This window comes from Pristiophorus japonicus, chromosome 16 (assembly GCF_044704955.1).
Source record: "Pristiophorus japonicus isolate sPriJap1 chromosome 16, sPriJap1.hap1, whole genome shotgun sequence".
In the NCBI taxonomy this organism is placed as follows: domain Eukaryota; kingdom Metazoa; phylum Chordata; class Chondrichthyes; family Pristiophoridae; genus Pristiophorus; species Pristiophorus japonicus.
This window is the reverse complement of record NC_091992.1, coordinates 3,015,696-3,039,859: the sequence shown is the minus strand read 5'-3', so window position 1 is coordinate 3,039,859 and position 24,164 is coordinate 3,015,696. Positions and strand designations below refer to the sequence as shown.

General features: G+C 57.5%; 2 protein-coding genes across 2 annotated transcripts in view; both read right to left on the bottom strand.

Moving 5' to 3' along the window:
- serpinf2b (serpin peptidase inhibitor, clade F (alpha-2 antiplasmin, pigment epithelium derived factor), member 2b) overlaps positions 1-9,444 on the bottom strand; it is a 31,196-nt gene extending 21,752 nt beyond the window's left edge. The window contains exon 1 of the mRNA XM_070857992.1: positions 9,340-9,444. Coding sequence (XP_070714093.1) covers positions 9,340-9,444 — 105 coding nt within the window. The remainder of the gene's footprint in view (positions 1-9,339) is intronic.
- A 4,570-nt stretch (positions 9,445-14,014) lies between these two features.
- The window catches only part of wdr81 (WD repeat domain 81), a 34,812-nt gene continuing 24,662 nt past the window's right edge, over positions 14,015-24,164 (bottom strand). The window contains exons 8-10 of the mRNA XM_070856883.1: positions 21,905-22,050; positions 20,041-20,220; positions 14,015-16,410 (exon numbers count right to left, since the gene is read on the bottom strand). Of these exons, the coding sequence (XP_070712984.1) occupies positions 16,087-16,410; positions 20,041-20,220; positions 21,905-22,050 (650 nt within the window). The 3' untranslated portion in view covers positions 14,015-16,086. The remainder of the gene's footprint in view (positions 16,411-20,040; positions 20,221-21,904; positions 22,051-24,164) is intronic.

The following is a 24,164-nucleotide window of genomic DNA, read 5'->3' as shown; positions in this document are numbered from 1 at the left end:
CCCAACACCTCTCTCTCTCTCCCCACACTCTCTCTCCCTCTCCCCACACACTCTCTCCCTCTCCTTCTCCCCACACTCTCTCTCTCCACATTCTCTCTCCCTCTCCCCCCACTCTCTCTCCCTCTCCCTCTCCACACACTCTCTCTCCCTCTCACCCCACTCTCTCTCCCTCTCCCCACACTCTCTCTCCCTCTCCCCCACTCTCTCTCTCTCTCACCCCACACTCTCTCTCTCTCCCTCTCCCCCCACACTCTCTCTCTCCCTCTCCCCCCACTCTCTCTCCCTCTCCCCCCACACTCTCCCTCCCTCTCCCCCCACACTCTCTCCCTCTCCCTCTCCCCACGCGCTCTCTCCCTCTCTTGCTACAACAGGCAGTAGAGCAAGTCCTGACACCACAGGGGAGCGAGCGTTAACATTTAAAATCACAAAAGCTGACAAATAAAAGGGAGACTCGGGGGCTGATTCTCAGCACAGGACCCAGTGTCACAACCAATGCCCGATGCCCTCCATTACCTACAGACTGACCCCCGTTACCCACAGACTGACCCCGTGACCCACAGATTGACCCCCGTTACCCACAGACTGACCCCCGTTACCCACAGATTGATCCCCGTTACCCACAGACTGACCCCCGTTACCCACAGACTGACCCCATTAGTTATCCACAGACTGACCCATGACACATAGACTGACCCCGTTACCCACAGACTGACCCTATTACCCACAGATTGACCCGTGACCCACACTCTGACCCCGTTACTCCCAGAGGCCTGTGACCCACAGACTGATCCCGTTACCCACAGACTGACCCCGTTACCCACAGACTGACCCCGTTACCCACGGACTGACCCCCGTTACCCACGGACTGACCCCCGTTACCCACAGACTGGCCCATGACCCACAGACTGATCCCGTTACGCACAGACTGACCCCGTTACCCACAGACTGACCCCGTTACCCACGGACTGACCCCCGTTACCCACAGACTGACCCGTTACCCACAGACTGACCCATGACCCATAGACTGACCCCCGTTACCCACAGACTGATGCCCCTCCTTCCCCCTTCATTCCCTCGAGGGCCCAGCCGCCCAATCCTAAATCCAGCAACATTTTAACTCCAGGTATGTCGACGGGTTCTATAGCTGAAAGACAATGAGCTGCCAATCTCCCGGCACACCGAGGGGTTTGAGCGGGACTCTGTGGAAATCTCCGAGGGACACACAGTAGATCAACGGGCCTTACCTCACGCTCCACAGCCTTTTCCTTTTGCTACAAGTGTTGCCGCGAAGTGGAGGGGAAAAAAATGGGCTAAAATCCCGTGACATCAACAAGTTGCTGATTATAGAAGTGAGATTACAATCAGTAACCTCCCCGGGTCTTCACTTATTGATCCAGCTCACTTCAACAAACATTGAGCCACAGCTTTTGTTAAATATTTGCCTGAAATTTCGCCTTTGTTCATTGAGGATCAGGAACCAGGGGAGGCTCTCCTCAACACCACTTACCCACCTGCTCCGTATCCCCCGTACCCTGACCCAACGTAAATCTACCTAGCTCAGTCTGGAAAGCTCCAACTGACCCCCAGCACCCACAGCCTTTGGGGGAAGAGAGTTCCAGATTCCCACGGCCCTGTGTGTGAAGAAGTGCTTCCTGACATCACCCTGAACGGCCGGGCTCTAATTTTAAGGTTCTGCCCCTTGTTCTGGACTCCCCCCACCAGAGGGAATAGTTTCTCTCGCTCGACCCCATCAAATCCTTTAATCATCTTAAACCCCTCGATCAGATCCCCCCCTTGTGCATTTTAAAATTATATTTTCCTTTTAGTTTGGGAGGTGGGGGATTGCTGCTGGAAACTCAGGCCCTTTGAGTTGTTCCGACCGACTGTAATTCACTCACATGTTCAGATACCTCGGTCAGCGTCACCCCTGGCCGTGCAGTCAGGTCTCTGGTCCTCACTGGGGATGTGAAGAGAGTTCGGAGTTCCAGGACAGAAGGGCGTTTCACAATCCCCTCACCCTCGCAATCCCCTCCCCCCATCCCTCACTCCCAATCCCCTCCCCCATCCTACCCTCCCAATCCCCTCCCCCTCCCCCACCCCACCCTCCCAATCCCCTCCCCCCATCCCTCCCTCCCAATCCCCTCCCCCATCCTACCCTCCCAATCTCCTCCACCTCCCCCCATCCCACCCTTCCAATCCCCTCCCAATATCCCTCCCTCCCAATCCCCTCCCCACATCCCACCCTCTCAATCCCCTCCCGCACCGCCTCCTCCCCCTCCCCCCGTCATAATCTCCTCCCCCACATCCTCCTCCCCATCCCAATCCCCTCCCCCCATCCCACCCTCCAAATCCCCTCCCCCACATCCTCCTCACCCTCCCAATCCCCTCCCCCATCCCACCCTCTCAATTCCCTCCCCCACCTCCTCCCCATCCCAATCCCCCACCTCCTTCCCCTCCTCCCATCCCACCCTCCCAATCACTCTCCTCCTCCTCCTCCCCTCTTTTCCTATCCCCTCCCCCATCACATTGGCTCCTAATAATCTCTGGGCAGGACCCAACCATTGCTGCCCCACCAAGAAGCCTAACTTTAAATCTTTTTCAATAAGGCCTTCAAAGAATGAGAGTAGATTGTCCTGGCTCAAATGTGAGAACATAAGGACAGGAGGAGGCCATTCAACCCCTCGAGCCTGTTGCACAGGAACAGGAGGAGGCCATTCAGCCCCTCGAGCCTGTTACACAGGAACAGGAGGAGGCCATTCAGCCCCTCGAGCCTGTTACACAGGAACAGGAGGAGGCCATTCAGCCCCTCGAGCCTGTTACACAGGAACAGGAGGAGGCCATTCAGCCCCCTTAAGCCTGTTACACAGGAACAGGAGGAGGCCATTCAGCCCCTCGAGCCTGTTACACAGGAACAGGCGGAGGCCATTCAGCCCCTCGAGCTTGTTACACAGGAACAGGAGGAGGCCATTCAGCCCCTCGAGCCTGTTACACAGGAACAGGAGGAGGCCATTCAGCCCCTCGAGCCTGTTACACAGGAACAGGAGGAGGCTATTCATCCCCCCGAGCCTGTTACACAGGAACAGGAGGAGGCCATTCAGCCCCTCGAGCCTGTTACACAGGAACAGGAGGAGGCCATTCAGCCCCTCGAGTCTGTTACACAGGAACAGGAGGAGGCTATTCATCCCCCCGAGCCTGTTACACAGGAACAGGAGGAGGCCATTCAGCCCCTCGAGCCTGTTACACAGGAACAGGAGGAGGCCATTCAGCCCCTTGAGCCTGTTACACAGGAACAGGAGGAGGCTGTTCGGCCCTTCGAGCCCGCTCCGCCATTCAATGAGATCATGGCTGATCTGTGACCTAACTCCATATACCTACCTTTGGCCATATCCCTTAATACCTACGGTTAACAAAAATCTATCAATCTTAGATTTAAAATTAACAATTGACCTCACATCAACTGCCATTTGTGGAAGAGAGTTCCAAACCTCTCCCACCCTGTGTGTGTAGAAGTGTTTTCTAATTTCACTCCTGAAAGGTCTGGCTCTAATTTTTAGACTACGCCCCTAGTTCCAGACTCCCCAACCATCGGGAATAGTGATTCTTTATCTACCCTATCAGCTCCTCTTCATATCCTGAAAACTTCGATCAGATCACCGCTTAACTGTCTAAATTCTGGTGAATACACCCCCAGTTTGTATAATCGCCTCATAACTTAACCCTTGGAGTCCGGGTATCATTCTGGTAAACCCACGCTGCACTCCCTCCAAGACCAGTATATCCTCCCGAAGATGTGGGGCCCAGAACTGCTCACAGTGCTCCAGGTGTGGGCTAACCAGGGCTTTGTACAGCTGCAGCATAACTTCTACCCCCTTGTATTCTGGTCCTCGGGATATCAAGGCCAATATTCCATTAGCCTTTTTGATTATTTTCTGTACCTGTTCATGACATTTTAATGATCGATATCCCTGGACCGCCCCCACCCCGCCCCAAGTCTCTTTGGACCGTCCCTGATTCTAGCTTTTTACCATTTAGATCAGTGATGGGCAAAATACGGCACGCGAGCCACATCCGGCCGTCAAGTCATTCTCTCCGGCCCGCTGGATGGAACAGAAATGGAACGTGAGCCAGAGCTCGAGCTGCACATTCGTCTATCCACTTTCACTTACCAGGGGTCAGAGACAGACCCAAACTGCAGCCAAGGGAGACCACAGTAATACTTCATTCAAATTAATAATTCACAAAAGCGATTCTCCTGGCCCGATCTTAAAAGGATCCATTCCGTGATTCTGGGCCCCAATGGCGGACATCCGTACCCAGAATGCACTGCGTACTCGAATGTGCCCTATCCATTTGAGAGTGGGGTTATGGCCGCTCATCTCCACAACTCCTTTACTGAAGGCGCTGTATCTTTCCTCTCCTGGTACTCACAGTACGACGGCAGGGGAATTCTCATTGGGACACCATTAGTAATCTTTGCAGAGGGACATAAGGGACTGAGGTGGGGAACTGATGCTGACACAGGCTCTAAAGAGGGTCAGTACTATTTCACAGCACTGACTTACAGAGACCAGAAGATACAATATTTTCAACTTTTATCTTGGATTCATTTTTAAGCTGCATCCAATACATGTTGTGTATGTAAGATAGCATCTGACTACTATTTGAATTTATATTTATGCAATGTTCCCTCTAACCTTTGTTCACTCACGGTCCCTTTAAATTTGTTGTGTGGCCGGCCACGAAGCGCTACACACGTGCAGTCTGTCCTCCAGCGGCCTGGCGAGAGCGCGCGATTGTTGCGTGACCATGCGGCCACACGCCTTTGGGGGAACATTGGCGGGCAGCTCTCAACAGCTCACCAAAACTTAACTGGCCCTCCAGCCCAAATAATTGCCTACCCCTGAAAGTTCCCTGTTCTATCTGATACATCCTTACTACACAGTATAAATGCACACGAGGCCCATGCTTGAGAGAAGGTCAGTCTGTGACCTGTCCTTTATTCCTTAGCACTCAAGTGATGAAGGTGGGTGGAGCTTCCCCTTTTATACCTGAAGGTCCAGGTTAGGAGTGTCTCCCACATGTTCACCACCTAGTGGTCATTGTTCTCACGGTGTACAACTTAGGTCAGTTTATACATGGGTTACAATGCTGGTTGAATACATGACATCACCTCCCCCCCCAAAGTCTTATTGGGATCACAGGTTGAGTCTCTCTGGTGGTTTACGCTCCCTTGTAGAGCACCTGAGTTGGGGCTCCGGTTGCTGGCCTGAGTGTCTGCTGTTTGCAGTGCCTCAGGTCTGTCCGGACTGCCCACAGTGACTGGGCTCTCCTCCCTTTGGTTCCTTTGTTCGGTCACCTGTGGTGGAGTGAACTCTATATCGTGTTCTTCCTCTGCTTCTTTTAAGGGGTTGCTGAACCTCCTTTTTGTTTGATCCACATGTTTGAGGCAGATTTGTCCATTGGTAAGTTTAACTACCAGAATCCTATTTCCCTCTTTGGCAATCACAGTGCCTGCGAGCCATTTGGGCCCTGCAGCGTAGTTGAGGAAAAAAACAGGGTCATTTACATCGATACATCGCGCCCTCGTATTCTGGTCATGGTAGTCATATTGTGACTGGTGCCTGCTCTCGACAATTTCTTTCATGGTGGGGTGTATAAGGGATAACCGGGTTTTGAGCGTCCTTTTCATTAGCAGCTCTGCGGGTGGAACCCCTGTGAGCGAGTGTGGTTGGGATCTGTAGGCCAACAGGAGGCGTGATAAGCGGGTTTGTAGGGAACCCCCTTGGATTCTGAGCATCCCCTGTTTGATTATCTGCACTGCTCGTTCTGCCTGGCTGTTTGAGGCCGGCTTGAACAGTGCCGTTCTGACATGTTTAATTCCATTGCCTGCCATAGACATAGAAACATAGAAAATAGGTGCAGGAGTAGGCCATTCGGCCCCTCTAGCCTGCACCGCCATTCAATGAGTTCATGGCTGAACATGCAACTTCAGTACCTCATTCCTGCTTTCTCGCCATACCCCTTGATCCCCCGAGTAGTAAGGATTATATCCAACTCCTTTTTGAATATATTTAGTGAATTGGCCTCAACAACTTTCTGTGGTAGAGAATTCCACAGGTTCACCACTCTCTGGGTGAAGAAGTTTCTCCTCATCTCGGTCCTAAATGGCTTACCCCTTATCCTTAGACTGTGACCCCTGGTTCTGGACTTCCCCAACATTGGGAACATTCTTCCTGCATCTAACCTGTCTAAACCCATCAGAATTTTAAACATTTCTATGAGGTCCCCTCTCATTCTTCTGAACTCCAATGAATACAAGCCCAGTTGATCCAGTCTTTCTTGATATGTCAGTCCCGCCATCCCGGGAATCAGTCTGGTGAACCTTCGCTGCACTCCCTCAATAGCAAGAATGTCCTTCCTCAGGTTAGGAGACCAAAACTGTACACAATACTCCAGGTGTGGCCTCACCAAGGCCCTGTACAACTGTAGCAACACCTCCCTGCCCCTGTATTCAAATCCCCTCGCTATGAAGGCCAACATGCCATTTGCTTTCTTAACCGCCTGCTGTACCTGCATGCCAACCTTCAATGACTGATGTACCATGACACCCAAGTCTCGTTGCACCTCCCCTTTTCCTAATCTGTCACCATTCAGATAATAGTCTGTCTCTCTGTTTTTACCACCAAAGTGGATAACCTCACATTTATCCACATTATACTTCATCTGCCATGCATTTGCCCACTCACCTAACCTATCCAAGTCACTCTGCAGCCTCATAGCATCCTCCTCGCAGCTCACACTGCCACCCAACTTAGTGTCATCCGCAAATTTGGAGATACTACATTTAATCCCCTCGTCCAAATCATTAATGTACAGTGTAAACAGCTGGGGCCCCAGCACAGAACCTTGTGGTACCCCACTAGTCACTGCCTGCCATTCTGAAAAGTACCCATTTACTCCTACTCTTTGCTTCCTGTCTGACAACCAGTTCTCAATCCATGTCAGCACACTACCCCCAATCCCATGTGCTTTAACTTTGCACATTAATCTCTTGTGTGGGACCTTGTCGAAAGCCTTCTGAAAGATCAAATATACCACATCAACTGGTTCTCCCTTGTCCACTCTAATGGATACATCCTCAAAAAATTCCAGAAGATTTGTCAAGCATGATTTCCTTTCACAAATCCATGCTGACTTGGACCTATCATGTCACCTCTTTCCAACTGCGCTGCTATGACATCCTTAATAATTGATTCCATCATTTTACCCACTACCGATGTCAGGCTGACCGGTCTATAATTCCCTGTTTTCTCTCTCCCTCCTTTTTTAAAAAGTGGGGTTACATTGGCTACCCTCCACTCCATAGGAACTGATCCAGAGTCAATGGAATGTTGGAAAATGACAGTCAATGCATCCGCTATTTCCAAGGCCACCTCCTTAAGTACTCTGGGATGCAGTCCACCTGGCCCTGGGGATTTATCGGCCTTCAATCCCATCAATTTCCCCAACACAATTTCCCGACTAATAAGGATTTCCCTCAGTTCCTCCTCCTTACTAGACCTTCTGACCCCTTTTATATCCGGAAGGTTGTTTGTGTCCTCCTTAGTGAATACCGAACCAAAGTACTTGTTCAATTAGTCCGCCATTTCTTTGTTCCCCGTTATGACTTCCCCTGATTCTGACTGCAGGGGACCTACGTTTGTCTTAACTAACCTTTTTCTCTTTACATATCTATAGAAACTTTTGCAATCCGTCTTAATGTTCCCTGCAAGCTTCTTCTCATACTCCATTTTCCCTGCCCTAATCAAACCCTTTGTCCTCCTCTGCTGAGTTCTAAATTTCTCCCAGTCCCCAGGTTCGCTGCTATTTCTGGCCAACTTGTATGCCACTTCCTTGGCTTTAATACTATCCCTGATTTCCATTGATAGCCACGGTTGAGCCACCTTCCCTTTTTTATTGAAGTTCTGGAATTCAGTGCTTGTGAAGCACGGGCCATTGTCGCTGACCAAGACATCCAGTAGATCGTGGGCGGCGAACATTGCCCGTAGACTTTCTACCATGGCAGAAGATGTGCTTGAATTTAAAATGTCACACTCGATCCATTTGGAGTAGGCGTCTAAGACAACCAAAAACATTTTTACCATGAAAGGACCTGCGTAGTCCACATGGATGCGTGACCAAGGCTTGGCGGGCCAGGACCAGGGGCTAAGGGGGGCTTCCCTGGGCGCATTGCCTAGCTGGGCACACGTGTTGCACCTGCGAGCACAAAGTTCCAGATCTGCGTCTATTCCTGGCCACCAAACGTGTGACCTGGCAATTGCCTTCATCATGACAATGCCCGGGTGCTCATTGTGGAGTTCTCTGATGAACACCTCTCTGCCCATCTGGGGCATGACTACGCGGTTTCCCACAGTAGGCAATCGGCCTGAATCGAGAGTTCATCCTTGCGCCTGTGAAATGGTTTAAATTCCTCAGGGCATGCCCTGTACGTGGCTGCCCAGTCCCCATTCAGGACACATTTCTTGACTAGAGACAATAGTGGGTCTCTATTTGTCCAGACTTTAACTTGACGGGCTGTCACGGGTGAGCCTTCGCTTCTGAAAGTTTCACAGCCATGACCATCTCAGCACCATGCTCGGTAGCCCCCTCAGTGGTGGCTAGTGGGAGCCTGCTGAGTGCATCGGCGCAGTTTTCAGTGCCCGGTCTGTGCCAAATTGTGTAGTCATAGGCGGCTAACGTGAGTGACCACCTCTGTATGCGGGCCGATGCGTTTGCATTTATGGCCTTGTTGTCAGCCAAAAGGGACGTTAGGTGTTTGTGATCTGTCTCCAGCTCAAATTTCCTGCCAAACAGATACTGGTGCATTTCCTTTACCGCATATACACATGTGAGCGCCTCCTTTTCTACCATCCCGTAGCCCCTTTCAGCCTGGGACAGACTTCTGGAGGCATAAGCTACTGGCTGTAACTGACCCTTGGCATTGACATGCTGCAACATACACCTGACACCATAGGACGACGCATCGCACGTTAACACAAGTTTCTTACATGGGTCGTATAGTGTTAACAGATTGTTGGAACATAACAAATTGCGTGCTCTATTAAAAGCCCTTTCCTGGCTGTTCCCCCAGACCCATTCGTGACCTTTGTGTAGGAGCACGTGTAGCGGCTCTACCAGCATGCTCAATTTGGGAAGAAAGTTACCAAAATAGTTCAGGAGCCCCAGGAATGAACACAGCTCCGTTGTGTTACGGGGTCTGGGTGCTCTCTGGATCGCTTCCGTCTTGGACGCAGTAGGGCGGATCCCGTCTGCTGCTACCCTCAACCCCAGGAATTCTACCTCTGGAGCTAGGAAGACACACTTCGCCTTTTTCAGTCGCAGCCTGACCTGGGCCAGTCTGCGTAGCATCTCCTTCAGGTTGTTGGAGGTGTTCTTCAGTATCATAACTCATGATGAGGATGTCGTCCTGAAAAACCACCGTCCCTGGAATCGACTTGAGGAGGCTTTCCATATTTCGTTGGAAGATCGCGGCGGCCGAGCGAATCCCAAAAGGACATCTGTTGTACTCAAACAACCCCTTGTGTGTCGTGATGGTGGTCAGCTTCTTCGACTCACTCGCCAGCTCCTGGGTCATGTAAGCTGAGGTCAGGTCCAATTTTGAAAAAAGTTTGCCACTGGATAGCGTCGCAAAGAGGTCCTCCGCTCTCGGTAGCGGGTACTGGTCTTGGAGTGACACCCGATTGATGGTGGCCTTGTAATCACCACATATCCTGACCGACCCATCCGCCTTGAGCACCGGCACAATCGGGCTCGCCCAGTCACTGAATTCGACTGGCGAGATGATGCCTTCCCTCAGCAGGCGGTCCAATTCGCCTTCTATCTTTTCCCGCATCACGTACAGCACCGCTCTGGCCTTGTGGTGTACTGGCCTGGTGTCCGGGTTTATGTGAATCACGACCTTGGCCCCCATGAAAGTGCCAATGCCAGGTTGAAATAATGAGTCAAATTTGTCCAGGATCTGTGAGCATGATACTCGCACCACAGAGGAAATTGCATTGACATCGCCCCATTTCCAGTTCATGACAGCAAGCCAACTCCTCCCCAGTAGTGCGGGACCGTCCCCCGGGACAACCCAGAGTGGCAACCTGTTCTCCGAATCTTTGTGGGTCATGACTACCGTGGCACTGCCTAGCACCGGAATGATCTGCTTTGTGTATGTCCGTAGCTGTGCGTCAATTGGCGATAATTTTGGCCTCCTGGCTTTGGATGCTCACAACTTTTCGAACTGTTTGATACTCATCAGGGACTGGCTGGTCCCCGTGTCTAACTCCATTGATACTGGGATGCCATTGAGGAGCACTTTCATCATTATCGGTGGTGTCCTGGTGTATGAACTGTATAGGTGCTCCACATGAACTCGCTGAACTTCAGCTTCCAGCGATTTCCCCCAGCGTTCATTTCTGTATTTCTGCAGGTATTTTGCTCATCTCTGCAAACTCCGGCTGAGTGTATGCCTCCACGCCTCCAGCATGAGCTGCTGTTGGAAACAAAAGGTCCCTTGCCAGTCGATCGTCCCTGACTGCCCCTGTGACTGTCCTTGAGTGCACCATTAACAGGTGTTGATGGCCCCATTACTGGCCGCATTGTCCCTTGCAATGGCGTGAATTGCTGTTCAGCTTGCCATTGTCTCTGTCGAACTCCCCCTCTGGGTTCGACTACATGTTGGGGCATGCCCGATTGCCCTTGTCTGCCTGGAGAACCTGTGTGCTGCTTTAACAATGTTGAATCTCTGTCCCAACCATTCCTTAACACAGTACCTCTCGTCTGTTCTGCTAGTGGCCATGCTCGCGTGGTTTAAATCCCAGTTTCTCGTCGCCATTGATACGTCCTTACTATACAGTATAAATGCACACGAGGCATATGCTTGAGAGGTCAGTCTGTGACCTGTCCTTTATTCCTTAGCACTCAAGTGCAGGAAAGTGGGTGGAGCTTCCCCTTTTATATCTGAAGGTCCAGGTTAGGAGTGTCTCCCACATGTTCACCACCCAGTGGTCATTGTTCTCACGGTGTACAACTTAGGTCAGATTATACATGGGTTACAATGCTGGTTGAATACATGACACTATCCTTCTTACGTGCAAAGTGGATGATCTCACATTTGCTTACACTGATATCCATTTGCACAATCACTTAATTTGTCGATATCCCGGTGTAATTTTAAGCTCCCATCTACACTGCCGACAATCCCGTCTATGTGTGTGTCATTGGCAGATTTGGATATATGACTTTCTGTGCCATCATTTAAGTTGTTACCCAACACAGATACCTGCGGGTCACCACTAGTCACATCCTGCCAATTCGAGTCATCATCACAGGCAGTCCCTCGGAGTCGAGGAAGACTTGCTTCCACTCTAAAAGTGAGTTCTCAGGTGACTGAACCGTCCAATACGGGAATTACAGTCTCTGTCACAGGTGGGACAGACAGTGGTTGAAGGAAAGGGTGGGTGGGGAGTCTGGTTTGCCGCACGCTCTTTCCGCTGCCTGCGCTTGTTTTCTGCATGCTCGCGGCGACGAGACTCGAGGTGCTCTTCCTCCACTTAGGGTGTTTTTTGGCCAGGGACTCCCAGGTGTCGGTGGGGATGTTGCATTTTATCAAAGAGGCTTTGAGGATGTCCTTGTAACGTTTCCTCTGCCCACCTTTGGCTCACTTGCCGTGTAGGAATTCCGAGTAGAGCACTTGCTTTGGGAGTCTCGTGTCAGGCATGGGGCGATGACTTTCCCAGTGGCCGACCACAGGGAGATTCCTCTGTAGTTGCCGCCGTCGGAATGGTCCCCTTTTTTAACGATGGTCACGATTACTGCATCTCTGAGATCTCCAGACGAGAGAGATGAGGTCATGCATTGTGCCAGTAGTGCCTCTCCGCCATACTTTAGTGCCTCAGCGGGGATTTCATCTGCTCCCGATGCCTCGTTGTTCTTGAGCTGACGGATGGCCTTTTCTACCTCGTGCAGGGCTGGAGATTTGCGGAGATGGTGGCGGGTAACATGCTGTGGGATGGAGTCGAGGACATTCGTGTCAAAGGCAGAGTCTCGATTAAGGAAATCTTCGAAGTTCTCCTTCCAGCGGGTCCTGACTGCCTCGGTGTCCTTGAGAAGTGTTTCCCCGTTCTTGGTCAGCAGTGGGGTGGGGCCTTGGGCCATAGGTGGACTTGACTGCGGTGAAGAATCCTCGCACATCATGGCTGTCGGCCAGCTGCTGAATCTCCTGTGCTTTCTCCACCCACCATCTATTCTTTCTGTCGCGGGTTTTTTGTTGGACCTCGGCCGTTTGAAAAGCTGTTTTGCTGCTCCCACTAGTCACCCTGCCAATTTGAGTACCTGCCCATTATCCTGACTTTGTCTCCTGCGGCTCAGCCAATTTCCTAACCAGGTCATTCATTTGCCCTCAATTCCGTGGGCTTCTACCTTCTCTTATGCGGGACTTTATCAAATGCCTTCTGGAAATCCATATAAATAACTTCCATAGACATTTCCCTGTCCACTACTTTAGTCACTTCTTCAAACAATTCTATGAGATTTGTCAGGCATGACTGACCTTTCACACATCCCTGCTGGTTCTCTCTGATCAGCTGAAAATGTTCGAAGTGTTCAGTCCCCCGATCCTTAATTAAAGACTCTAGTAATTTCTCGACAACAGATGTTCGGCTAACTGGTCGATAATTCCCTGGGTACCCCCTCTCACCTTAAATGGCGGAGGGACACGTGCAATTTTCCAATCTAAAGGAATGGTTAATATTTATATCATATGTAATTAATTAAATGCCTCGATTTTAAAATTTTCAAACTCCTCCATGGCCTCGCCCCTCCCCATCTCTGTAATCTCCTCCAGCCCCTATAAACAACCCCCCGCCCCCTGCACTCCTCCAATTCTGGCCTCTTGACCATCCCCGATTTTAATCGCTCCACCATTGGTGACCGTGCCTTCAGCTGCTTGGGCCCCTGTTCTGCTTCCAATAGTGCCATGGGATCTTTTACATCCACCCGAGAGCAAATGGGGCCTTGGTTTAACATCTCAGCTGAAAGATGGCCCCTCCGACAGTGCGGCCCTCCCTCAGTACTACCCCTCCGACAGTGCGGCCCTCCCTCAGTATTACCCCTCCGACAGTGCGGCCCTCTCAGTACTGCCCCTCCGACAGTGCGGCGCTCCCTCAGTACTGCCCCTCCGACAGTGCGGTACTCCCTCAGTACTACCCCTCCGACAGTGCCACCCTCCCTCAGTACTGTCCCTCCGACAGTGCGGCACTCCCTCAGTACTGCCCCTCCGACAGTGCGGTGCTCCCTCAGTATTACCCCTCCGACAGTGCCGCCCTCCCTCAGTACCACCCCTTCGACAGTGCGGTACTCCCTCAGCACTGCCCCTCCGACAGTGCGGTGCTCCCTCAGTACTGCCCCTCCGACAGTGCCGCCCTCCCTCAGTACCACCCCTCCGACAGTGCGGCACTCCCTGAGTACTGCCCCTCCGACAGTGCGGTGCTCCCTCAGCACTGCCCCTCCGACAGTGCGGCGCTCCCTCAGTACTGCCCCTCCGACAGTGCGGTGCTCCCTCAGTACTGCCCCTCCGACAGTGCGGCGCTCCCTCAGTACTACCCCTCCGTCAGTACGGTGCTCCCTCAGTACTGCCCCTCCGACAGTGCGGTGCTCCCTCAGTACTGCCCCTCCGACAGTGCGGTGCTCCCTCAGTACTGCCCCTCCGACAGTGCGGTGCTCCCTCAGTACTGCACTGGAGTGGGTCTTGAACCCATGACTTTCTGGCTCAAAAGCAAGGGTGGTTCTCATTTGAGCCACGGCTGACTATCTCCGGGAGCGTGCAGCAGATCAGAGCTGGTTTGGATGAGGTGTGAGTGTGCAGAGGGTGGAGGAAGTGAGTGAGGAGGGATGGGAGTCTGCACAGCACCCAGAGTGTAGCTCCCCTCCTCCTCTCGACGGCCGAGAGTCAGACAGCACAAACACGCACTGCTTTCAAGAAATTTTATTTATAAATATTCACATCTGCAGATGAATCCCTGTTCCATTTCTACAAAGTTCCTGCCACCACACGGAGAGGCAGGCGTCAGCCTCCCGGGGCGGACACAGGGGCACGGAATATCACAAACCGAGGGTCTGTGGCCTGAGGTCAGAGGTCATGCCCTGGGCTGGTCACTGAGGGACGGCATCTCCCCTCCCCCAACATCATCGTCTCCACTTGCAGCAACCCTCCCCCCTCCCCTCCCGCTGGGCCCAGGGCCTCCCTGGGCTGCCCCTCCTCTCCCCCTCCCCCCCCGGACTGCCCCTCCCCGCGCCAGGTCAGGGGGCGTGGGCTCAGGGATAGAGAAGCGAACAGCTCCCAGTAACCCTGGGGGGTATAAAAGCCCAAACTTATTAAATATTTGGCCCCTCCCCAGGTTGCCCACAGTGACCTGATTGATATTTAACAGTCGAGATGTTTCACCTCCAGATGTTCCTCATTCAAACTATACAAAAAACAGAAAATCTCTCTCCAGAAGACAGCGCGATATGAAATGGGATATCGGCAATAGATGGGCTGACACAGTGAGTGACTCTCTCCCCCCCCGCCTGCCCCCGTGCACCGCCGGATGGGGCAAATCCTGCTGCAACATCACTCGCCCCACCCCCTCAAACATAAGCACCGCCTCCTTACATCATGTGTTCGGGGGTCGTGACCCGATCACAGGTCGACCCGTCCATCACTGATGCCCCGAATCTGGCCGCCAGATCTTCCTGAGATTGTCCGGTCCGCTCTGCGAGTGTCTCGGGATTGGCCGAATCTGTTGGGGGTGACCAGGCATTCCCACCCCCACTGTTACTCCCCGTCCCCTCACCCCGGGGCAGGGGCAGCGAGCCAGATCCTCCCCACCCCCGGGTCACGAGGGAGTCGGACTCAGTGATCGGGCACCGGTTAGTGTCCTTTCACCGGCCCAGTAACGGCCCGAGAGGTGATGGGTACAAGACAGGGCCCTAAACTGGTCGGGTGCAGCCCCGCAGCCCCCTCCGCTCACTCTCTTCCCCCCCCCCCCCCCACCCAAACGTTCCGGGTTCTCCCCCCCGAGCCGCTCGCTGATCAGATGCTCGAGCTGTGAGTGCAGTGTGTCCGGGGGGGGGGGGGCAATCTGGGCGGAGAGCCAGTCCGAGACTTCGAGCCGCCATCGTGTCTCCAGCGAACAGCGATGATTCAACGCCCAGGAAGTGAGGGCCGCGCTGTTACAAACTTTTCCGCTTTGAAAGTGAAGATTCTCGGCCGAGCGGATGTTTTAAAAAAAAAAGCCGGGAATGTTTCCGTTCTTCGCCCAATCAGAGCAACGGGTTTGGCGTGCTGTGTAAGGAGGAGCGAGGGCGGGAACCACAGAGCTTGCTTCACTCGGCGGGGGGAGTGGGGGATATCACTTGAGCAAGTGTGTGCACTGGGACCTGAGTGTTTGATCGACGGGCTCAGCTCCCTTATTGCTAATCACTAAGGGCGAGCTTACTGTGTGAATCTTTATATACATATAAAACAAAGTGCGTTCGGGGCTGGGCCTGTGACCCGTGACCCCGGGGTGCGGCTGGGCTCGTGACCCCTGCTACCCCGTGGTGGAGGCTGGGCCTGTGACCCTGGGGTGGAGGCTGAGCCAGCGACCCCTGCTGACCCGTGACCCCAGGGTGAGGCTAGGCCAGCGACCCCTGCTGACCCGTGACCCCGGGGTGGGGGCTGAGCCAGCGACCCCTGTTGACCCATGACCCCGGGGTGTGGCTAGGCTAGCAACCCCTGCTGACCCATGACCCCGGGGTGCGTCTAGGCCAGGCCAGCGACCCCTGCTGACCCGTGACCCCGGGGTGCGGCTAGGCCAGCGACCCCTGCTGACCCGTGACCCCGGGGTGCGGCTAGGCCAGCGACCCCTGTTGACCCATGACCCCGGGGTGCGGCTAGGTCAGCGACCCCTGCTGACCCGTGACCCCGGGGTGCGGCTAGGTCAGCGACCCCTGCTGACCCGTGACCCCGGGGTGCGGCTAGGCCAGCGACCCCTGCTGACCCGTGACCCCGGGGTGCGGCTAGGCTAGCAGTCGGATTACCCCATTGTCAGAGCCCAGCAGGAGCAGGCGTTTGGCGGGCAGGATGCCCAGGCTTGTCAGCGTCCCGCGGAAGTTCTCAGAGCTGAGCTTGTTGATCGCGACGGGCACCGTGGGGTCGAGCAGCGAGTAGATCCCGATGCGGTTGGCCACCGTGCCGGCTACTATCTCGTTGCCGTGGAGATCGAAGGCGTGCACGGGGTCGGAGGGCGAGCGGTAGTGGTGGAAGGGCTTGGGGTCAGACTCCTTCCAGATGGTGAGTGAGTGGTCAGTCGAGGAACTGACCAGCACGTTCCCCTCCGCCGTCTGATCAAAGGGAAAGGACAACCAATCAACAATTTGCATTTATATAGCGCCTCTAACGTAGCCACATGTCCCACGAACGCGATCAATAAAAACATGCTCGACACCGAGCCACAGAAGGCGATATCTGCAATCGATGACCAAAAGCCTGTCATCGGGGTAGGTTTAAGGAGCATCTTAAAGGAGGAGAGAGAGATGGAGGGGTTTAGGGAGGGAGTTCCAGAGCTTGGGGCCCAGGCAACAGAAGGCACGGCCACCGATGGTGGAGCGATTAGAATCAGGGATGCTCAGGAGGGCAGAATTGGAAGAGTGCAGATATCTCGGGGGGTTGTGGGGCTGGAGGAGATTACAGAGATAGGGAGGGCGGGGCCATGGAGAGATTTAAACACCAGGGTGAGAATTTTCCAAATCGAGCGATGCCGGACCGGGAGTCAGTGTAGGTCAGCGAGCACAGGGGGTGATGGGTGAGCGAGACTCGGTGTGAGTTAGGACACGGGGCAGTGAGCACAGGGGGTGATGGGTGAGCGGGACTCGGTGTGAGTTAGGACATGGGGCAGTGAGCACAGGGGGTGATGGGTGAGTGGGACTCGGTGCGAGTTAGGACACAGGGCAGTGAGCCCAGGGGGTGATGGGTGAGTGGGACGCAGTGCGAGTTAGGGCACGGGGCAGTGAGCACAGGGGGTGATGGGTGAGCGGGACACGGTGCGAGTTAGGACACGGGGCAGTGAGCACAGGGGGTGATGGGTGAGCGGGACTGAGTGCGAGTTAGGACACGGGGCAGTGAGCACAGGGGGTGATGGGTGAGCGGGACTGGGTGCGAGTTAGGGCACGGGGCAGTGAGCACAGGGGGTGATGGGTGAGCGGGACTCAGTGCGAGTTAGGACACGGGGCAGTGAGCACAGGGGGTGATGGGTGAGTGGGACACGGTGCGAGTTAGGACACGGGGTAGTGAGCACAGGGGGTGATGGGTGAGTGGGACTCGGTGCGAGTTAGGACACGGGGTAGTGAGCACAGGGGGTGATGGGTGAGCGGGACTCGGTGTGAGTTAGGACACGGGGCAGTGAGCACAGGGGGTGATGGGTGAGCGGGACTCGGTGCGAGTTAGGACACGGGGCAGTGAGCACAGGGGGCGATGGAGGAATGGGACTCGGTGCGAGTTAGGACACGGGGCAGTGAGCACAGGGGGTGATGGGTGAGTGGGACTGGGTGCGAGTTAGGACACAGTCAGTGAGCACAGGGGGTGATGGGTGAGTGGGACTCGGTGCGAGTTAGGACACAAGCTGCTAAGTTTTGGATGAGCTGAAGTTTACGGAGGTTATACAAGGATATACCAGGACGGGTGACCAAAAAGCTTGGTCAATGAGGGATGTTTTAAGGAGGGTGTTAAAAGAGGAGAGTGAAAGAGGTTTAGGGAGTGAATTCCAGAGCTTCGGGCAAACATAGGGATAATTCAAACCGGTTTTTAGTCCATCAGTTTTAAATATATACACTTATTGAGCCTTTGCCGGTGTGCCAGGGATTGGGAGGCTGGTCAGTGCGGAGGGATTGGGCTGCGCTCCCTCAGAGTGGTGGTGGGTGAGGCCACTGAACGATGTACACAGAGACCTTCACCAACAACAGGCTCCCGCTGCAATGTTTACCCTCTTGTGAAATTTTAGGCAAAAAAACAACAGACTCCACTCCCACGCACTGCCCCACTGAACTCAAACACAACTCACTTAACCCTCGCCACTCCACAACGCTCCCAGCCGGGTAGTGGCACCCGAGAGTTCAAACTGTACCAGGGCACGTTGGGAAACTGAATCCAATAAACACGGCTCCATCCCCAGCCTGACCAGTGTCCAACTCCGGGCACCACACTTTACGGAGGATGTGATGGCCTTGGAGAGGGGGCAGAGGCGATTTACTACAACAGTTCCAGGGATGGGGTCTTCAGTTACGTGGGGGGACTGGAGAAGTTGGGGTTGTTCTCCTCAGAGCAGAGAAGGTTAAGGGCAGATTTGATCGAGGTGTTCAACATCTGGAAGGATTTTGATGGAGTAAATAAGGAAACGGTTTCCAGGGGCAGGACAGTCGGTAACCAGAAGACACAGATTGAAGGTGATTAACAAAAGAACCAAAGGCGACATGTGGAAAACCCCTTTTATGCAGCGAGTGGTTAGGATCTGGATTGCACGGCCCGAGAGAGTGGTGGAGGCAGACTCCATCAGGAATTGGATCAATATGTGAGGGAGAAAAACTTTCAGGGCTGTGGGGAACGAGCGGGGGAGGGGGACTGACCGGAGTGCTCTTCGACAGAGCCGGCACAGATTCGATGGGCCGAATGGCCTCATTCTGTGTAGTACTATTCTATGATTCTATGATCTGTGGGCTGGCACCAAATAACATTACTGTGACCTTGTTGGATTGTTGTAAAAACCCTCGCCCCTCGAAGTGACCTCCCCGTGAACCTTGTCTTCGGTGGCTCTCCCCGCGACCCTCGCCCCTTCCCCGTGACCCTCGCCCCCCTCCCCGTGACCCTCGCCCCCCTCCCCGCCCTCCCCGCGACCCTCGCCCCCCTCCCCTTCAGTGGCCCTCCCCACAGCCCTCCCAATGACCCTCGCCGCTCCTCAATTATTTGTCCAATTCTCTTGAAAGTTATGACTGAATCTGCTCCCTTTGTCAGCACATTGCCAATCGGCCGGGAGCAAGGCTCAGGGATGGAGGTCCGCGGTTAGTCTCGGACCCTCACCCTCGGATCAGGGACCAATCTCTGATCAATACATCAATCAAACCATTTCCTCACTATAGTGGGGGAGAGTTTATATACCACCATCCCCCTCCAGATAAATACCCAGGGGGCCGGGGGGGGCCGGGGTCCGGGGGAGCGGGGCAGTTAATAGACAATCCCCAGGCCGAAGCCTCTCGGAGTGCTGTCCCCCCCACAAGGGGAGGGCGGGTTTGAAGCGGAGCCTGCCGGTGGTGACCTGTGAGCAGAGGGGAGGCCGAGGTGATGCTGGGTTTATTTAACCCCACGGGTCAAGGGCGCTCGGGGATCCAGTAAACAGGAGCAGGGCCCCACACACGCCGATTCACTCACTGACACGCACCAGCGCTTGCCGCCCTGCAGGGTTCGGGAGCTGGGCAGCGGCTGAGCCACTGCGAGCAGTGGTCACACGTTACCGCCCAGGGCACGGTGCCAGGCGCTCCTCACACACACACACACACACCCGAGAGTCCAGCTCAGGATTCACAACACAACCCACCACACCGCTCCACACACCATCCCCACCCCCCGGGGAACCCCGCTGCTGCCCCCCTCCCCCCCAGTGATTGCTAGCTCAGGAGGGTCCTGCAGGCAGCGCTGGGTTGGCATCAGAAGCAGGCGTGACACTGAGGGGGGAGCAGGATGGAAACAGGGTCAGAAGGGGAGCCGGTGGGTTTATGTAGAGAAATGGCCTTATCTTGCTCTTATAAATGTTCCACCCTTCCCTGAACCCCGATAACAACTCAGCAGCGGCTTGTGGGGCATCACATCGCCGCTCACAACCCGCCCAACAGCCCAATCCCCGATCCCCCGCCCCTGCCCGTTACCCCGGTGACTGGATTTCACCACCCCCCCCCGGCTCCGAGTGAACGGATCCCCCGATCTACCTTGAGCTGGAGGATGTCGCTCTCGTGGGCCTGCCACACTTTCATGATGAGCCCGGTGCGGGTGTCGAGCAGGTAAATGTAGCCCGAGGAGAAACCCACAGCCACCGTGCGGCCGCTCGGACTCACGGCCAAGCAACGGATCAGCCCCGCTGTCGCGTTCGTATTCAGCTTGAACTCGTGCTGCAAAACACAGAGGGACACAGGGCTGTCAGGGGTCAGCGAGCGGCCCGGCGCTGTCAGGGGTCAGCGAGCGGCCCGGCGCTGTCAGGGGTCAGCGAGCGGCCCGGCGCTGTCAGGGGTCAGCGAGCGGCCCGGCGCTGTCAGGGGTCAGCGAGCGGCCTGGAGGTGTCAGGGGTCAGCGTACACCCGGGGGGTCAGCGAGCGGCCCGGGGTGTCAGGGGTCAGCCAGCGGCCCGGAGGTGTCAGGGGTCACCGTGCTGCCCGGGGGTGTCAGGGGTCAGCGTGCTGCCCGGGGGTGTCAGGGGTCAGCGTGCTGCCCGGGGGTGTCAGGGGTCAGCGTGCTGCCCGGGGGTGTCAGGGGTCAGCGTGCTGCCCGGGGGTGTCAGGGGTCAGCGTGCTGCCCGGGGGTGTCAGGGGTCAGCGTGCTGCCCGGTGGTGTCAGGGGTCAGCGTGCTGCCCGGGGGTGTCAGGGGTCAGCGTGCTGCCCGGGGGTGTCAGGGGTCAGCGTGCGCCGAGGGGCAGGGAGCGGCCCGGAGGTGTCAGGGGTCAGCGAGCGGCTGGCGGTTGGGCCGCGGATGTGGAGAGAAACACTTGCATTTCTATAGCGCCTTTCACAGCCTCAGGACGTTGCACAGCGCTCAGCAGCCAACGAGGTACGTTTGAAACGTAGTCATTGTTGTAATGTGGGAAACAAGGAAGCCCATGTGTGCACAGCAAGCTCCCACAAACAACCCTGTGAAAACGAGCAGATAATCTGTCCCAGTGATGTTGGTTGCACAACATCCGTGGACTGACCCAGTAGCGGGACGGGATTCTGGGAGCTCCGAACATTCAGAGCTGATCCCAAAGAGGTGCTTAAAAAAAAGGATTCGATAGAATCAACAGAGAAACTATTCCCTCTGGTGGGAGAGTCCAGAACCTTAAAATTAGAGCCCGGCCGTTCAGGGTGATGTCAGGAAGCAGTTCTTCACACACAGGGCCGTGGGAATCGGGAACTCTCTCCCCCAAAGGCTGTGGGTGCTGGGGGTCAGTTGGAGCTTTCCAGACTGAGATCGATGGATTTTTGTTGGGTCAGGGGATCGGGGGATACGGAGCGAAGGTGGGTAACTGGGGTTGTGGCACAAATCAGCCAGGATCGAACAGTATGGAGAGGGGCTGATTGGCCTCCTCCTGTTCCTGTGTAACAGGCTTGAGGGGCTGAATGGCCTCCTCCTGTTCCTGTGTAACAGGCTCGAGGGGCTGAATGGCCTCCTCCTGTTCCTGTGTAACAGGCTCGAGGGGCTGAATGGCCTCCTCCTGTTCCTGTGTAACAGGCTCGAGGGGCTGAATGGGCCTCCTCCTGTTCCTGTGTAACAGGCTCGAGGGGCTGAATGGCCTCCTCCTGTTCCTGTGTAACAGGCTCGAGGGGCCGAATGGGCCTCCTCCTGTTCCTGTGTAACAGGCTCGAGGGGCTGAATGGCCTCCTCCTGTTCCTGTGGAGGTAACCCAGGTCATGCCTCAATGCACTAGATTGGCACATCAGGCAGGTGAACATTGAACCCTGATCTAGAAACGTCGCCCTGGACGTTACTACGAGCAGCTGTGTGCCGGGCCGAAGCTGGAGTGACGGGCTGGACGGAGCAGGTCAGCACGGGGACAGTCCGGACCCCAGAGTTGAGACCCCCGGGGTCGGGCCCCAGTTTACCTGCAGCCCCGGTTGCCGGGGGTCGATGAAGCGCAGGATGGAGTCGGCAGACCCGGTGATGATGCTGCACTGTGGAGCCGGCATCAAGGTCACCGCGATAATCGGGTTCCGAGAGTCGAAGCCATCAAATATCCGGATCGGTTTCCCTGCAAAACACCGAGTGTCAGAGTCAGCACCTGCCGGAGGGGGGGGAGGGGCGAGCGGGGGAAGGGGGAAGGGGCGAGCGGGGGGGGAAGGGGCGAGCGGGGGGGGAAGGGGCGAGCGGGGGGGGGGGGGGGGGAGGGGCGAGCGGGGGGGAGGGGCGAGCGGGGGGGGAGAGGGGCGAGCGGGGGGGGAAGGGGCGAGCGGGGGGGAAGGGGCGAGCGGGGGGGGAGAGGGGCGAGCGGGGGGGAGAGGGGCGAGCGGGGGGGGAGAGGGGCGAGCGGGGGGGGAAGGGGCGAGCGGGGGGGGGAGAGGGGCGAGCGGGGGGGGAGGGGCGAGCGGGGGGGGGGGGAAGGGGCGAGCGGGGGGGGGGGGAAGGGGCGAGCGGGGGGGGGGGAAGGGGCGAGCGGGGGGGGGGGAAGGGGCGAGCGGGGGGGAAGGGGCGAGCGGGGGGGGAGCGGCGAGCGGGGGGGGAAGGGGCGAGCGGGGGGGGAAGGGGAGAGCGGGGGGGGAAGGGGCGAGCGGGGGGGGGGAAGGGGCGAGCGGGGGGGGAAGGGGCGAGCGGGGGGGGGGAAGGGGCGAGCGGGGGGGGGAAGGGGCGAGCGGGGGGGGAAGGGGCGAGCGGGGGGGAAGGGCGAGCGGGGGGGGAAGGGGCGAGCGGGGGGGGGAAGGGGCGAGCGGGGGGGGGGAAGGGGCGAGCGGGGGGGGGGAAGGGGCGAGCGGGGGGGGGAAGGGGCGAGCGGGGGGGGGAAGGGGCGAGCGGGGGGGGGAAGGGGCGAGCGGGGGGGGGAAGGGGCGAGCGGGGGGGGGAAGGGGCGAGCGGGGGGGGGAAGGGGCGAGCGGGGGGGGGAAGGGGCGAGCGGGGGGGGAAGGGGCGAGCGGGGGGGGGAAGGGGCGAGCGGGGGGGGGAAGGGGCGAGCGGGGGGGGGAAGGGGCGAGCGGGGGGGGAAGGGGCGAGCGGGGGGGGAAGGGGCGAGCGGGGGGGGGAAGGGGCGAGCGGGGGGGGGAAGGGGCGAGCGGGGGGGGAAGGGGCGAGCGGGGGGGGGAAGGGGCGAGCGGGGGGGGAAGGGGCGAGCGGGGGGGGAAGGGGCGGCGGGGGGGGGAAGGGGCGAGCGGGGGGGGAAGGGGCGAGCGGGGGGGGAAGGGGCGAGCGGGGGGGGAAGGGGCGAGCGGGGGGGAAGGGGCGAGCGGGGGGGGAAGGGGCGAGCGGGGGGGAAGGGGCGAGCGGGGGGGGAAGGGGCGAGCGGGGGGGGAAGGGGCGAGCGGGGGGGGAAGGGGCGAGCGGGGGGGGGGAAGGGGCGAGCGGGGGGGGAAGGGGCGAGCGGGGGGGGGAAGGGGCGAGCGGGGGGGGGAAGGGGCGAGCGGGGGGGGGAAGGGGCGAGCGGGGGGGGAAGGGGCGAGCGGGGGGGGGAAGGGGCGAGCGGGGGGGGAAGGGGCGAGCGGGGGGGGAAGGGGCGAGCGGGGGGGGGAAGGGGCGAGCGGGGGGGGGAAGGGGCGAGCGGGGGGGGGGAAGGGGCGAGCGGGGGGGGGAAGGGGCGAGCGGGGGGGGAAGGGGCGAGCGGGGGGGGAAGGGGCGAGCGGGGGGGGGGGGGGAGGGGGGGAAGGGGGCGAGCGGGGGGGGGAAGGGGCGAGCGGGGGGGGGAAGGGGCGAGCGGGGGGGGAAGGGGCGAGCGGGGGGGGAAGGGGCGAGCGGGGGGGGGAAGGGGCGAGCGGGGGGGGGAAGGGGCGAGCGGGGGGGGAAGGGGCGAGCGGGGGGGGGAAGGGGCGAGCGGGGGGGGAAGGGGCGAGCGGGGGGGGGAAGGGCGAGCGGGGGGGAAGGGGCGAGCGGGGGGGGAAGGGGCGAGCGGGGGGGGGAAGGGGCGAGCGGGGGGGGGAAGGGGCGAGCGGGGGGGGAAGGGGCGAGCGGGGGGGGGAAGGGGCGAGCGGGGGGGGGAAGGGGCGAGCGGGGGGGGGGGGGGAAGGGGCGAGCGGGGGGGGGAAGGGGCGAGCGGGGGGGGGAAGGGGCGAGCGGGGGGGGGAAGGGGCGAGCGGGGGGGGGAAGGGGCGAGCGGGGGGGGGAAGGGGCGAGCGGGGGGGGAAGGGGCGAGCGGGGGGGGGAAGGGGCGAGCGGGGGGGGAAG